This window comes from Spea bombifrons, chromosome 1 (assembly GCF_027358695.1).
Source record: "Spea bombifrons isolate aSpeBom1 chromosome 1, aSpeBom1.2.pri, whole genome shotgun sequence".
NCBI lineage: Eukaryota > Metazoa > Chordata > Amphibia > Anura > Pelobatidae > Spea > Spea bombifrons.
Window position 1 is genome coordinate 83,503,869 of NC_071087.1, and position 17,168 is coordinate 83,521,036.

General features: G+C 41.0%; 1 protein-coding gene across 1 annotated transcript; it reads left to right on the plus strand.

The window, feature by feature from the left end:
• The first annotated feature begins 2,474 nt into the window (after positions 1–2,474).
• On the plus strand, positions 2,475–16,900 carry MAU2 (MAU2 sister chromatid cohesion factor). Its single transcript, XM_053465746.1, has 19 exons — positions 2,475–2,760; positions 4,128–4,145; positions 4,833–4,898; positions 5,272–5,367; positions 5,583–5,677; positions 7,034–7,061; positions 7,848–8,003; positions 8,246–8,392; positions 9,110–9,200; positions 9,322–9,425; positions 9,507–9,584; positions 9,827–9,892; positions 10,657–10,740; positions 12,473–12,522; positions 13,027–13,104; positions 13,251–13,362; positions 14,105–14,195; positions 14,792–14,919; positions 15,796–16,900. Exons 1-19 carry the CDS (start codon positions 2,509–2,511, stop codon positions 15,868–15,870), a joined length of 1,815 nt encoding a protein of 604 aa, XP_053321721.1. The 5' UTR covers positions 2,475–2,508; the 3' UTR covers positions 15,871–16,900.
• The last annotated feature ends 268 nt before the right edge of the window (positions 16,901–17,168 follow it).

Here is a 17,168-nt window from a genome sequence, read left to right on the forward strand (position 1 = left end):
AAACAGACGCGAGTTCCGGCGCAGGGGATCCTGGGTCATGTAGTTCCCCCATGGGATGCTCTAACTGTGCATTCTTTGTCTTGCTAGGCAGTGTTCGGTATAAGTCCTTTTTTGTGTGTTTTTGTTTAACTGAATCTCTGTGTTCCCCCTGGCATAGAGTTGTTGTATTTATTATTAGATGTTACAGCCCACTTACAAGTTCCAGGTGATGTTTGATCAGCCATAACCAATGTATGGGACTTGCTGCATGCTGAATAAAACACAGTAAAGTTAGCTAATTTGTAAATCACGTTCAACATAATACTTTGTCGTACATTCACAAATTGTATATTTTCCACAGCATGTCCATGATAATACAATGCAGAGAAGATGTTTACATGGAAACCTAAATAATAAAAAGGCAACGTAAAGTAAGTCTCATGATTTCATGTGAACATAATTAATACTTAAAATACTTTAAATCAGAATGGCTGTAAACTCGCTTGATACGCACTTAGGATCAGAATAGATTTATCGTGTAACGACTCCATTCCATTTATTGTGGCGGAATAAAATGCTCTCTCCCACTGTAGCACATACTCAGGATCTGTAGACAGTGATCACAATGATTTGGTAGCTTTATTGCAGATTAAACCATTTTGTGTTGATATAAATTGTCTACACATACATATAAAATGTTTACTGCCATCAAAAAGTTATAACGGGATAGATTCCCCCAAAAAAACAAAACCTAAAGACGAAATCCGACATCTTTGGGAGTCTCCTAACCAAGCAATGCATATAAAAAAAATACTTTTTGGGTATTTTCATATGTATTGTTCAAAGATTCAAAAATTCTGCAGCATCCCATCCTCTCTGCAGAATTGATTGAGATAAATGGAAATACATTCCGTGCATGCACAAGGGAGTCTCGTTAGATGTGTGATGATGTGTGTGCGGCTGAATACATCTGAACATAACATAGCCATTCATCCAGGCCCTCCTGGTCATCAAACATACCAGGCAAATGGGCCTCTGACAACAGTGCCCGATACTTACCCGATCTGCTGCTCCAGCGTGCTGCCACTGGCTTGATATGCCCAGCAGCACACTACGTGAGCATAAAAACATAATGTGCGCCCGGCACATCCAGCCAATGGCCAGTTCCAGGGCCGCCTAATATCGCCAATCCAGCCATGATTTCACCCATTTACTCTTTATTATCCAAAGAGCCATTGTCAAGGCCCCATATGTCTATGGAATGTTCCCGTTGATTACTCCACGTCAAGACTTCTAGAATCGCTGGTTATTAACCCGTCAAAACCTTCATAATGTTCAATGCGTCATTAAAAAAGTCCAAAAACCTACATGCTGGCATGAACCGTCAGGAAGAAAATAGTGGTGTGCGCTCCTGTGCAACCGCTACCCGACGGTTCCTGGTCCCTGATCAGCAACCACAGAAAATTAAAAAAATTAATAATAAAAGGGGAAAAAAATAAAAAAAAAGTTATCCAGGAGCAGACACTCTCCGACATTTCAAGTTTGGAAAAGGGTATGTTGTGCCCCGTAACTTCCAAAACAATCCTAAAAAAAACAAAACATGCAGAACCTGGTGAAAAAAGCAAAGGAAATTAAGTTATGGCTCCCTTTGCCAGGGATTGGCGACCAACTGTTTGAGGGGAACTCTACAGGTTTCTTCCGGAGAATTCGGGAGAATTCCTCGCCCATTTCCCCCTTTAATGGGGATGTGTCCCTCGATGTCCGCTGGTAGTCATGGCAACCCAAATACCCATACCTGGGAACTTCTCGGCTCCGGCTACCCAGAGCCTTCCCTTGCAGGACACAACCAGGACACCCCCATTTAAAGGAAAAAATGGGTGGGGAGCGGTCCGTGTCAAGACCCCGCTCCTGTGACCCGGAGGATTTGGGTCTTGACCCGGGGAACCGATGGAGCAGCGCTCGCCTGGCAATCTCTGGGTCAAACCCGGAGAGTTCCCAGGTATGCAAATAACCCGGCGCCAAAAAGTTCCCAGGTATGACAAAAAGTGTCCGAATGCCCCTAATCAAATACCCTGGCTTGCCTGCTCTCCAAAAATGAATACTTTTATGGGGGTATTTTGAGCTTGGGGCTGCTGAACAGTCCCAAATGTCCATTTTGTGCCTCGTAATTTTTTTTTTTTTTTAAACCCAAAACTAAAAACAAAAATATTTTGTGGTATTCTAATCAGATGAACTGATTTGGGGGCCATTTTCATAGTAAAATATTTAAAAATAATTGATTATTAAGGTATTATTCATACTAAATGTTGGACTATACATCTAAAATGGTATCAAAAGAATCTGTCCCTGAAAAAGTATCACCCTCAGTGAAAAAGGGGTTAAACGCGCATCACACCTGAGTGTATGTGCGTCAGTGTAATCCTGTGCTGGGTCACATCTGAGAACTACAACTCCCAGGCTCCCCTGCGCGGAGGTCTCGCAGGGTTTGTTGCGGGAGGAGGGCATGGGGCCTTGTTGTTGGTGTCAGTGATGGCGGCTGCGGCAGTGGTTGCTCCTCAGGCTGAGGCCTCGGAGTCGTGGTACTTAGCCTTGCTTGGATTCGCCGAGCATTTCCGTACCTCCAGCCCGCCTAAGATCAGGTTGTGTGTGCACTGCTTGCAGGCCGTCTTCCAGTTCAAACCGTCGCAGCGTATCGAGGCCCGCACTCACCTGCAGCTGGGCTCGGTGCTTTACCACCACACCAAGAACAGCGAGCTGGCCCGGCAGCACCTCGAGAAGGCGGTAAGGCCGTGGACAAGGGGGCTCTGTCGGGAGGGGAGAGTGCGAGTTGGCGCCATTGCTGCGAGCAAGTTTGAGGAGAGAAGCGAGGACTTAGGGGAGGAAGTGCACCAAGGAGGGATGGAGAGCAGATATCTGGAATGTTGGGGAGGGCGATAAAATGGTGAGGTGGCATCCAACCCACCACCTGAAATGGCAGAAAGCTGTTTCTGGTTATCTGTGCTAAATATAAGAGTAAGTGAGCTATTTCGGGGTTTGTATGTGGGTGGCAGATAGTGGCTAAATGTCACCCCCCCCCCATTCTGTGACATAGGAGCCATGGCAAAGATGTCCACTTAAGTGCATTGGACATGTAGAGATCATGCCTTGGGTTGGTTTCTGCCAGCTGTGCCCACATGTAAGGAAACTGGCCATTTTTTGTGTCTGAGAAGTGTTTTATGTAGTAGACACTTTCAGTTTCTCCGTAGGACAGGATCTCAGCATCATTTTGTTTTCTTTCTTCTGATCACGAAGCGAGAGTTTAATAAACGTCTTGGATTGAGAAATTTGTCAACCATCACCAGACTTCATAAAAAAAAAAACCCTGTTGTCTTTAGGGGTCTATTCACTAAATGGAGAGTTGTATTTTGGGTCCCTGGCTTCATAATACGTTGTGGAGGTCCTCTAGAGAGCTTCTGGCCCTGGCCCTGTACTAGGTGTATCAGTGAAAGTTCTTGCTCATTGAATTATGCATTATGCAGGGCCAGCTCAGTCCTTCTTGTTAATGATGGTCCCTCATAATCAAAAGTGAATGAGTGAGTTAAAACGTAACTATATGACGAACTTGCCTGACAACACTTCATTTAGTGAATATACCCCTTTCAGGTTAAATGCCTTAGAGAGCACAGGTGTCCAGTTCATATCATGGAGGTCACATACGTTATAGTTGTAAGGATTGTTATCATGAAGCGTTCTCTACACACACACACACACACACACAAAGTGTGTGTGCGTCAGTCAGTCAGTGTGTGTGTGTGTGTCAGTGACAGCTGTCTATACCGGTCACTAATGGACAGTGAAATGTCTATATAGTGTGAAAAAATCTCTTTGATCACACGAAGGTTGCATACCTTACAATGATTAATCCCAGCGTCTAAATGTAATGTCGTGTCAAATTCTGCTTTGTGGTAACACCGCAAACCTACTGAGGATTATTTAATGTGTGAACCCCGGGACATCCAGTCTTTTATATAGAATGTGTATTTTATCCTCTTTGAGACTGACACATTTTGCTCTCTGTTCGAAGTAAATGACGTTTTATTATAATGTAAATATTTCTAATGTTTAACGTAACTGTTTTGTCCTCCCTTTTTTTTTTTGTTTTCTTTCAGTGGATGATATCGCAGCAAGTATCCTTTTCAATGTCCAATGATAACCCCTCCATGACCAATGATGTACCTGGTACTTCATACAAAGATGCCCATAGAAGACCAATGACGTACCTGGCACGTCTTCTGTAAAAACCGGTCTCACATCACTGTGATCCTGCGGTTACCCTTGTAGTTGACCACTTTGTGTCAGCCTACAGCGGATCCCCTGCTCTTCCATGCATGTGATCACTGCTACAGCCAATCACAAGTGCACACATACAATTAAATAATGGCAGAACCTTTGTCTCTGTTCTGTCGCCTTCTTGCGGTGATCGTGAGCTGGAGTGACAGAACAGTGTTTCCAAAATGGAACCAAGTGCATTTAATTCTCTGCAGGATTAAGGCTCAGGTGCCATTTTTGTCCCCTTTTTATGCGTTCTACATTTTTCTTCTTCAGGCCACATCTTGTGGTTGATCTTCGTGTATGTTTTACCCTAGCAAAATCTGTCCCTGGGATTCTTGGTATTGCGTTCCTTAAAGATGCTAGTGTACCATCCTACCATATTATTGGTAGGACATTTTATACTATTCACTACGACTGCATTACGACGTTTTAGTAATGTAGTTGTAGTGAAATGTGGCAGGCTCTTCTTCTTACTCCATGCTCAGGAAGTCTTCTCATCGCGACACTTTGGAGAGTTTGCCTCTTAACACCTTTGTCTCCAGATACCGCAATTTGAGGATGTAAAGTTTGAAGCAGCAAGTCTTCTGTCAGAGTTGTATTGTCAAGAGGTACGTTAGCCGATGCGGTTCTAGATACCAATAATTAGGAAATTCTAACGTTTACATTAGTTGACTCGTATTTCTGAAAGGTGAAGTCCTACCATTTTCTAAAAATATTAGGAACAAGGAAATGTATTGGAACAATAATTATAACAATAATTATATATATATATATATATATATATATATTATTTTTTTGGAAGGAGGGAAAACCAATCATTAAATCTTAAAAGATGTATTATTTGGGTCTGGGGATTAGCGAAACAATTATGTAATTCATAAAAGTCCTAGGGTAGGCATGCCTTTAAGTCGATGACCTATTCTGATATTGTTGAATCATTTTACTTGTGTGTGACATCTTTGTCCCCTCGTTGTGTTGCAGAACTCCGTGGATGCTGCGAAGCCACTTCTCCGTAAAGCTATTCAGATCTCTCAGCAGACTCCGTACTGGCATTGCCGGCTGCTCTTCCAGCTTGCAGTAAGTGTCGTGATTGGGGTCTCCCCACACTGGCAACAGGATGCTTTGTGTCTCTATGTAGTTCTCAACTGTATTCCCATCCTCTGTTATTTAATGGGCCAAATTACATTTCTCTTTGGTGACCCATCATATTTTTATTCATTTTTAATTTGATTATTTTGTCATTTATAGCTCTATAATCCATCCCTGTGTATATACTGTTTTTTGTCTTGCAGCAATTGCACACCCTTGAGAAAGACTTGGTGTCAGCATGTGACCTGCTGGGAGTTGGGGCTGAATATGCAAGAGTGGTGGGCTCAGAATATACAAGGTATGAATGAGCTTTGGCGTTATGTGTAAACTGCCATTAATAATTCTCTTACCTGCTTTCTCGCTTTGGAAACGGAGACTTCTTACTTCACGGCTTCTCACCCTGTAATTTCCGATTGTCCTTTAGTTGTAACACTTCTGTTCCTTTGTAATAAATCTCCCCGCTGTACTATATTAAACCCCTTTGTATATTATGTATGTCTCTCTTCTCTCCTCCAAGCAAGTTGCTTTAGTCTTCCTTGATAAGTTCTATACTTTCTGCCCTGAAGACAGCTGTCCCACTTATGCCATGTGAATTATAGGTTGTATGTATTTGAGCTTCTGGGTTTTTCCATCCAGTTTAAATCAATTTAATCAAAATGTGTGGTCATCGTGTGCTTTTTTATTGCATTAATTGTCTTGTTTATCAGTAGTGAGTTTGTGACGAGCACAGGGTCTAAATACCTCTATGTAACATGTCAGAAGCTGGCCATATCTAGCTATGGGCATGATAGTTACAAGTGAAATGTCTTGTTCTGTAACTTCTGCCTGCTCTTTCATCAGATGTGTGTTCAAATTTCATGAGAATATGCACTTTTCCCAGGGGATCGTTTCCGCTGGAGGCTTTGTTACATAAGAAACTTAGCGTAACCTGCTGTTCATTGTTTGGGAATAACGGCAACTGCCATTCAATGCAATGGTAGAGCTATAAACAGGCAGGAGCACTGAGCTGCAATTCAGTTCAACTATTTCAAAGAAAAATCGTGCCCCCGGGTATGTGTGGAGGTCACCATGGTTCCGTAATTCAGTATATTCCCTGTGTTCGTTGTGCCACTGTTAGTGAAGGTGTCACTGAATGAAAGAAAAGGGGATGATTTTAAACAGTGCTGCTGTTACTACACATTTTAGATCCATTTTCACAGCACTGGAAATACTGTGTCATCGGTCATGCCTCCACGATGCAGTAATTAGATTCCAGTCTTCCACGTGGCTTTGGACTGCGCCTCTTTGAAATGGGGAAATATTTTTATAGCCTTTTAAATTATTAGTATCATATTAAAAAATATACTGCTTACGTATTTAAAACTCTGCTAGTCTTTGCGTAATATTTCACAGCTGCATGTATGTTTTAACTATAGCGCAAGGTTTTTTTTCATGTTTTCATAAAATCATCATCGCACAATGGTGTTTGAACAGGTATAGTCACCCAAACCATCACATGGCTGACAATAGCATCCTCCGGCTGGAATAAAATACAGTATATTTTATTCCACACTACTGTCTACACCACTGTATTTAATGCTCAAGGAGAGAATGTTTTTTTCCCTCTTTCATAGGACTTCAACTTTGAAAACATTTTCTGTTTTGTGTCTTTCAGAGCATTGTTCCTGCTCAGCAAAGGAATGGTAAGTGTGATGGCGGACTGTTTCATAGATTTTGTGTTTTAGTTTACATCCATTTTAATAAACGTGGTTGACTGTTCCTGTACGCCAGGCGTTGTGGGTCATATGTCGTTAAAGAGCTATATGTTGTAACATTATTTGTCTCTGGTTAAAGGTACACCCCAGCCATCATATGCAGGTTGATGCTTAAGATAATAGTGTCAACTTTATTCATATGTTATATTCATATTATGTTTTCTTGTGCACCCAAGTGTATTGATGGATTCATCAGGATTCTTTCTATACATTTGGTACAGATGTGTTTGGTTGGGCGCATCTCCTACTCAGCATCACGTAAGGTAGTGCTGTCCCGAAACATGTGCATGGGGCAGTAGACTATCTCTATATTACAAAGGTTAACTGTTCACGCCGTATGATCTGGTTATGGTTCTACAGTGAACCAGCCCCGTCCTTTTGGCCTGGTAGAAGTGGCAAGTGTTTTCCATGCCTTGAGCGGGGCAGATCTGTCTTAATGCAAAGCTGTTGGGTGACCTGCTACTGCATGATGACATAATCTGTCTCATTTTTAATGCTACAACAGAATTGCGTAATGTATCAAGATGGGACTTCTGTGGTCTCTCTAAGATGGGATAAACTGTAAAAAAGGGGGGGTGAGATCTTCAGCTGTCCCTATGTGTGTAGTGGTTACTTTTTTGTAAGACCGTACAAATAACTGGGCTCTTGATCTGACTTGTGTCTGTGTGTGTGTGTAACCTCAAACATTTCCATGTGAACCACTGTCTATTTTAGCTTTTGCTGATGGAGCGGAAGCTGCAAGAAGTGCATCCTTTACTTACGCTTTGCGGGCAGATTGTGGAGAACTGGCAAGGTAACCCTATTCAGAAGGAGTCCTTACGAGTGTTCTTTCTGGTTCTGCAAGTGACACATTACCTGGATGCTGGACAGGTATGTTGTATGTAACATACAGTGCTTTGTATCAAAATTTCACTGCAACCGTGTGTATGGTTTTAGAAGTTCTCCCGTGACTGCCCCTTTATATCTCTGCTACACAAATGTTTTTCTTTGAAATATAAGCTTTGAGCAAGGGAAATAACACCTAGATTTTTTTCTTTCTGTCAGATGTGTATTATTCCTCTACCCACAAACTTGATCTGTTAAATGTGAATGTCTTCTTGTACATGATGCAGGTGAAGAGTGTAAAGCCATGCCTCAAGCAGCTTCAGCAGTGCATCCAGACCATTTCAACTCTCCATGATGATGAGATTTTGCCGAGCAATCCAGCTGATCTGTTCCATTGGCTGCCCAAGGAACACATGTGTGTTCTCGTGTACCTGGTGAGAATGTGCATCTAACTGATGACATTTGCTTTTTCTCACTAGCAGGGGACTGACCGGCCATTCCTTTGTCAGCCTTGTTCCTTCACTGAAATGCAAAGCTATTACCTGTTTCTGTGTGGCTGCTACTATTATATTTCTCTCTGGCATAACTATGGTTTAGTCTGCTCATTGCTATAATGTCTATATCTGTTATGCAGTGTTTGCAAAAAATACTATATAAATATAGTCTTGCAATGGTTACCTCTGTGCCCACTGCCAAGTCCTTCTGAATGCAACTTTTAGAGCAAGTGATAGAACGCTCCACGGCTCTTGGACCTTTCTGCCTACTATCTGCAGACCCGGAGACTGCCATTATTGACAGTCACATGCGAATTCAGGTGACTGTCTTGCTGAAACGCCACACTGAGCTGTTGGTGCCAACGGAGCTTTTATAAGCCCTCTGGCTGATGAAGACAGCTATTCTGTTTACCACAAGACTGTACGATAAGGACTCGTGATTTTTGTCTAGAAGATTGGACCAAGATACAAGCTCTGCATTAAGTTATGTTGTCTGTCTCACAATAACAGTATTTAGATTTGTTTTTCTTATCCCAGTTTGCAGTATGTTAAATGCACCAAATCTAACCTATCCTTAACAGTACATTTTTCTCTTAATTGATATTCTCTAAATGAAATGCTTTAGCCACAAATATTTTTGTCCTCCCTCCCTGGCAGGTAACAGTCATGCACTCCATGCAGGCAGGGTATCTGGAGAAGGCCCAGAAATACACAGACAAAGCTCTCATGCAGCTGGAGAAGCTCAAGAGTGAGTACCTTACTACCTCGTGATTATTGGGACATAGGCCGCTTTAGTCATTTTATAGGCGACTGACCTGGTGGATGCAGAATCCCGTATGTTTCGTGTGTAATTTGTGTTTCTTGTTTAGTGCTGGACAGCAGCCCGATCCTGTCATCCTTCCAAGTCATCTTGCTGGAGCACATTATTATGTGCCGTCTGGTCACAGGGCACAAAGCCACAGCATTGCAAGAGGTTAGCTCTTTTATTTGTATGTACCCGAGCTGTACCGTGGCCACGAGAGCTTTTACCAGCATCGTTCCTTTACTTTTCTAGATATACCAAGTCTGCCAGCTGTGTCAGCAGTCCCCACGATTGTTTTCTAACCACGCTGCCCAGCTCCATACATTACTGGTAAGGCCTGAAAACGATGCCACCTTCATAAAGGCGGTCTATTAATAGCATGAATACAAAAAAAAACCTTAAGTCTTAAAGTAAATGCCAATAAATTAAGTTCCAGGCTCATTTTCTCTAGTAGTTAAAAGCGCTTTACGTTGAGAGAAGCTGTTTTTTTGTTACTATCTGAATGTTTGTATCCCAGTTAAAGCGGTGACAGCGTTTTTGTTTTTGTTTTTTTATTTTCTTTCTATCCAAAGGGTTTATACTGCATCTCTGTGAACTGCATGGATAATGCAGAGGCTCAGTTCACAACGGCTCTCAGGGTAAGTATCTTATTTGGCTGGTGTTAGAAATGTACCTGCTCCTACGTCTGGCTTTAACAATGCCCAGTGCTTTGGCAAGTGGATTTGGACGTGCACCTTGTTTTAATGTTAGACTGTACTTTAATTGTTTTCTTCTTCTTTATAATCTGCCTGTCTCCTTGTTACAATTGTTTCTTTTACTGGGTCTGAGGTCATGCTGCACTCCATGAGCCCTTGCAGAGTTTGAAGGCATGCGTCGTATTAAAATGATTTCTTTTGTGCAGAATAGAGAGCGCCCATGCACATTTTACAGTGCTCCATGTTTTACTATAAGGCTTGAGTCTTTCCATCTGGAATAGGTAGTATGGATGGACCCAGTTCTTCCCATCTGCTCTCAGATTCTAAGTTGTTATTGAGCTTACTTTATCAAAGTGACAACTGGCCACATATGTTGGTATTGTAGGTACAAATTATATCCTGCATCCAAAAATAACAGGCACACTGCAAAATGTGCTCAGAATGAACATACTATGTGTAATTTAAAGGTACAGCGGTGCCCACATCTTATCTTTCTCTAGTGGTTGCTTCCTGGCACATCATGTATAGGCTGGGAATGGGTAATAGTGTCTGAGAACAGGAAAAGTCACATCAAAAAAGGAGTCTATAGTTATTGGCGTTCTCTCAATCATCAGTAATGGAACAGGAGAGTTTGCACAATGCTAACAATCCACAGGAAACTACATTGTTTGGACATCCAAAAACAAACTATTTTCACCTCTTTCCAGCTAACCACACACCAAGAGCTATGGACGTTTATAGTGACAAATCTGGCAAGCGTTTACATTCGTGAAGGCAACAGACATCAGGAGGTAGGCATGACTTATTTTAGGTATATACAATAAGCTTTGGCCACAATCGTCATTTTCCTTGTTTAAAGCAGGGGTTGATTCGGTGGACGTGAGTTGCGGTGAGATAAACGTCATGCGTGTATGAACCTTTTCTACAGATGAACGACAGAGGCTCGCTGCCGTGTATAATAGATAACTGGATTCAAAATATCCTAGTTTCTAATCTTCCTAATTTACCCCTGATTATGACACTGTTTTCTCCTTGTGTGAAGCCTGTTCCTCCATATCCTTTCTTTAGCCAGAACGTCCAGCTGGGTGATAGAGCCCTTCTTTGATTTACCCTAAAGCTATGATAAGGGGTCAAGGTGTCTGTCTATTAGAGTGGGCTAAGATAACGGAGCTGGAGCACATGGAAATGGCTAATATGCAGCTGACTGAGAACATCAAATCCAAACTCCTTTAAAAAAAAAAAAAAAAAAAAAAAAAAAAAAAAAGTTATAGTGTTTTTAATCTGACTAATAATAAATACCAGTTTGTATTTTGTCCCCTTCAATCCCTGGGGTTTTTGGTACCTCAAGTCCCGGAGCAATTTTGCCATTTTTGCGTTATGTCGGTTTAGCGATGATTCTCTTTTCCTGTGAATAGTGTACCCATGTAAACTATATATTGTTTTTTCAAGGAGAGATAGAGCTTTCGTTTGATACCATAGTTGGATGATTAGCTGAAAATTTAGAATGAGAAATTTAGTAAAATCTAGAGAAAATTAGAACAAAAAAAAGATTTATTTTTTTTTTTACATTTTCCCTCTGAATCCTCACAAAATTAGGTAAAGTGATGGAAAATCCCCTCCAAGTTTATCAATTCAGGTGTCCTGATTTCAGAAATACCTAATTTATATAGATTTTCCATACTTTCCCAGCACCATATACTATAGTATACTATAAGGTGTACATTTTTTGTATAATTTTTATGCCTATGGCTTAACGGGTTTGGGGGTTGTGAACGGGGGCAGGAGGGTTATACTGGCTAGATGTTATGCTAGGGCAATGGGATGTAAGGTTTTATAATAATTTTATTTTTTTTATTGTATATTTTTACATTTTTTTTTATATTTATTTTTTTTTTAATTTTTTATACACAATAATGGTTAGAGGTCCTCTAAGGGACCTCCTGAACATGCCAGTGATGTCACAATGACATCACAGCTCACATTATAATTTTTTTTGTATTATTTATATTTTAATTATTTTTTTACTATTTTTAAATGAATTAACTTGGATTTTTTTTCTGCTGTCAGTGGGGAGTCCAGTCTGTCAAACGACAGCCTGGTCTCCCGTGCAGCGGCAGGGATGTGTCCCTGGAGCTGCAAGAAGGGCTGGACGTACCGGGACGTCCATAGGGGTTTCTTAATAGGTGTTTTTTGGACGTCCCAGTACGTCTATAGGGGATTGAAGGGGTTAAAAAAGAAAATGTTATAGTATTTTTAAAAACATGTTTTTAATCTGACTAATAATAATAAATACCAATTTGTATGTTGTCACTCTCAATAAAGCAACATCTACTGCAAATAAGCCAAGAATCTAATAGGGTGTGACACTTCTATGGTATAAAATCCAATCATAATGGGTTAGTTATATTGGTATGCTATATATATATATATATATTATATATATATTATATATTATATATATATTTATATTTATTTGTTTTTTCTCACTTTTAACTTGTTTTCTGGTTTGACTTTTTATTACAGCTTTATAGTTTACTGGAAAGAATAAACCCCGATCACAATTTCCCCGTCAGGTAAGAGCCATTTCAACTTATTAACCATAATAAGGAACATTACTAAACATATGTCCTGTTCAAGTGTTTGCGCATCTGTTGTCTTAAAGGAACACTGCAGTGTAACTTTAAATATTTTAATACACCTTTACTAAAGCTAAATAAAATACTTGGCTTTAGTGGAAGCCACTGCATGAAGCTGAGAGTGGCAGAAAATTTGTTGAAATCGGTGGGAACACCTTCTGCGCATGCTTGCGGGGGGCTACCATCGAATTCCATTATTGGGGGGTGGGTAACTAGCTGGCAGTAAGTATATCACATGCAGGTTCTGCACAGAAAACAGCTGGGTTGGGGTAGCAAATGCAAATGGGGGGATTCTACGCTTTTACGAGGAGGACTGCTTGGCTATAATGAATTACAATGCATTTGATGGCTGGAGTGACTAAAGTGACTGCATTAGCATGTCAAAACAAAAGGAAAACATTGCTTTAATGTCTTAATCATATATACCTTTTCTTCATACAGTTCTCACTGTCTACGTGCAGCTGCTTTCTATATCCGTGGACTCTTTTCCTTCTTCCAAGGCAGATATAACGAAGCAAAGTGAGTAATTAAAGAAGACTGCATTGAAACTATAAAGCAGATAAATAAAGCCATTTCCTGACTGCTTGGGAACGGTCACATACGATATGGTTATAACTAAGATCTTGCAACTGAAATAACTGATTTCACTGTTCTTTTTCCTGTAGGCGTTTTTTACGTGAAACTTTAAAAATGTCTAATGCAGAGGATTTGAACCGGTTGACGGCCTGCTCCTTGGTGCTTCTAGGCCATATTTTCTACGTTCTGGGAAATCACAGGGTATGAATAAACAAAGTGTGACACATGTATGCTATATAATATGTAAGATGATTTCAGCAGGGTCTTCCTGTAAGTCCATATACTTGTTGCAGTGCATTGTACTCCCGCCATGTAATTTTAGGCAGGCTCTGAGGTTGAGATCACGGCTCTGTGGGGCCATGCCATCACTTCCAGGACTCGTTCTTCGTGACGTTGGCTGTATTTTGGGTCTTGTTTACCCCTTCTGTGGATAAACTGCCTTCTCCTGCAGCCAGGTCACCTGTCTATTAAGTATTTTATATTTTCAATATTAACATATCTATAATTGAAAGCATTTCAGAATTTCCGCATAACAGCATCACCAGTTGCAATAACTGAGCAGCCAGCAGGGGGAGCAATGCGAGGCCTCTCCTGTCCTCATGTGAACTTCCAATGGGCATCAGCAGTGACACCTACCTGAAGGGCATTCCTTGAATAACAGTGTAGAGGTGCCTGCGGTGGGTGCCATTACACAACGATTAGTCTGCAGGAAGGCAGCAATGATGGCTTCTGCCGGCGGCGAGAGCCCAGGCTGCCTTTCGACCGCCTGATCTCCTGTGTAGCAGCAAAGGGAATGAAAGGGGCTTTCCAAGTTGTAGACCATGTGTACAGCTCTAAAAGGTTGCGAATAGTATTATTTAGACAATCACCCATTTGCGAAAGTTTTTTGCTTTATATTTTTAAGACACTAAGGTGGTGACAAATTTGTTTAATCTTTTATCAGGAGAGCAACAATATGGTCGTCCCAGCTATGCAGTTGGCCAGCAAGATTCCAGATATGTCTGTGCAGCTGTGGTCCTCTGCTCTTCTAAGAGGTAAAGCTAGTCCCGCTTATGCCGTCTCTGCATTTTTTTTCATTAGCAGATCTCCAGCTATCCGGTTTTCGTAGCTTTTGCATGTGCTGCCTATGTTGTCATTTTAAAGCACTGCCTTTTGTGAAGATACCGCGTTCATTTTCTGGGGTAGCTGATCTTTCCCCCTCATTGATGCATATATATTCATATGTTTTGTGTATCATCCTTTACACACTTGTGGTCAGTGTGTTGGTTCTGCAGCACCAAGGTATTTTACTTGTTTAAGTTGTCATTACACAAGATATCTGGCATTTTCATTTTAAGCGCTGAGTATCACTCTTTCCTTTTCACACAGCATATATATTCATATACACATTTTTTGGTGTTTCTGACATGGTGTAAGTTTCCCCTTGTGAAGCTTGCTGTCTGTCAGCCTGATGTTGTTGCAGCCAAGTAGTCAATGACCTATTTATGTGAAGGGAGTCGAATGGTAATGGCTACCAACTGAGCAATCGTATTCCCTTTATATTTTTTGTCGGCAAAGGTGTGATTGTGCTTTTTGTCTGCAATACTGTGTGTGTTTGGTTTTTAAACACCTGCTCCGTCTTTATGTGCAGATCTAAACAAGGCCTGTGGGAATACGATTGATGCCCATGAGGCAGCCCAGATGCATCAGAACTTCTCGCAGCAGTTGCTCCAGGATCACATCGAGGCATGCAGTCTTCCTGAACACAATCTAATAACGGTCCGTGTCTGACATTCTCCTCATACTTAACTACGTGTCCTTCCTTTTGATTCTTTGTTTAGTGTTCTATGTAGACACCCAAAATCTGAGCGTTGGTACTTTTCATTCATGAACACATGGACTGAGTTGATTTTGTCAAGTTTTTGCTAATTAGCTTAAATGCTACAAAATCTATTTGACACAACTCGGGTTTGTGATTTCATAGAATTGTATAAAGACCCTCTTGTGCTTCAGGCATAAGTCTAAGCTGTGCCCGGCCTCCATAAGCTCTAGAGTGTGTGGTCAGGGACTTCTCACAGGTCGTGAAATCGCAGCACAATAACAAACTGTTTTGGTAAATATAGCCGCTTGCGACATAAAGTTACAAGGTTGCTGACTTTGCGCTCACATGCTTTTGGAAGCGGTCTCTTAGTTCATTGTAATGATTCCAGAACCTGCTGCATCTATCCTGTTTGTAGAGCCATACAGTATTTCTGTAATTACCAGCTGGAGAGAATTTACCAGTTTTGAGAGAAAGAAAATGAGATCCTTTTTAAAATATAAGACTTTGTAGAGTGTAATACTGTCTAGATCGGTGGTTCTTACCGTCGGACAAAACCTGCAATCGATGGTTTGAAATGTTTCCAGATGCAGGGGAAAATAAAATGGGAAGTACAAAAGAAGAAGAATTTTGTCACAACAGCGGATGGGTACCGTGGGAAGATAAGGAAACGACTAATTGACCGCATCTAATTCTGTTTAATGAATGCATTTATTCAGTACAAAAACAGCATAGGCCTAGGAAGCGACAGGGTACATAGTTGGCAGATTTAGGTAAATAGTTGCTTAGTTTTTGGGTATATCGTGCAAAATATGTAATTTTGTTCTTTCTTGCAGTGGACGGACGGCTCCCCTCCTGTACAGTTTCAAGCTCAGAACGGACCCACTACAAGCTTGGCCAGCCTTTTGTGAAACCCTTGCTAATATCCTAATGGACAGATCCAGCCCTGAAATGTCTGCACCCCGTTAAGCATCCAGAAGTACAGGGAGAGCCTAAAACTGCTCCAGTCCTCTGTGTTTTCCACCATTGGTGTGATTGGGTTAATGCAAGCCTTGGAGGAAGGGATACTGTACTCGGGATAATGAGCTGCAGACTGCGTTCCGTACATGCGGCTAAGGAGGCATTTCTGCTCTAAACACTGACGTTGGGAACCGAGACGCGTAATTCCAGTACTCTCCCACCCAAACATGGCACCATGTCCCTCTTTAAGTTTGTGGTGCGTTTTCAAAAGCTTGCACCTCCGCATTAACACGGACAAGGATTTAAGGAAATTGGAAGGAGGAAATACCGGATTAGAACGTCGCGCCATATTTAATATCTGCCTTTAACATTCTGTCTCCCCTCCCCGATAGATTTGTGAGAAGGGCATTTTTTTAGATTTTATATCCATAAAATATAAATATATATATATAAAATACTTAAATTTTATCAACGTTTAGCCTTTTCTGTGCACACATGCGGTTTTTATAAAGGGCGGGGGGTTGAAATTGTCCTGGCCCCCCCTGCTCTCTTCTCTGGTGTGGATTCAAATGGAATATTCGCAGGGGGTAGAAACTTTTTTGCAGTTTGGATATAGTTTTGTAGTTTGGAGAAATGACTCTTCAGACGGGATTCATTATATGCAGAAGTATCGCTTAGCTGCCAGAGCAGCTGGTGGCAGAGAAAGGGTTAATTAGTTGTCCCGAAAACACTGGGATACTCGGTAGCGTAAATAGATTAAGGGTCTGTCTTTTTTTAAATTATTAGGAAATATTTTTTAAAAAAACCTTTTCTATTTATCATGAAAATACACATGTACTTATTGTAACCTGAATCATTTTTAAAGTCATTTTTGAAGCCCTTATATGTTCGCAATTCTTGTTGGTTTCCTTTTAACTCTTAAGTTGTTCTGTAAATCCTTTGAGCTTCAGTTCCTTGTGATTCTCCACTTGGTACGTGCGAATTCACAGGGCGACATCTACCATTAACTCATTGTTGGGGGGGAGGGGGTCATTTTTGTTTTTGTAGACATTAGGGAAATATCTAATCTATTCAGCCAATGCATTGGGTAATACGTTATGACTTCCTATTTTAAAAGCAGCGTTGAAGCTGGTGGTGGTTGGATACGTCTCTAAAATTCATAAATTGTTTTGTCTTTGGCCATGCAAAAGAAAAAATGAAAGCCGCAGGTCTGAGTGATAATGTTTTAAAGGAATACCGGTGTTTATGT

Excerpts from the sequence above, each read along its gene's own strand:
- MAU2 (XM_053465746.1), top strand. The coding sequence starts at position 2,509 with ATGGCGGCTGCGGCAGTGGTTGCTCCTCAGGCTGAGGCCTCGGAGTCG. Across the intron at positions 7,062-7,847 it reads TCCTGCTCAGCAAAGGAATG|CTTTTGCTGATGGAGCGGAA; the intron begins GTAAGTGTGATG and ends TGTCTATTTTAG. Across the intron at positions 14,920-15,795 it reads CTGAACACAATCTAATAACG|TGGACGGACGGCTCCCCTCC; the intron begins GTCCGTGTCTGA and ends TCTTTCTTGCAG.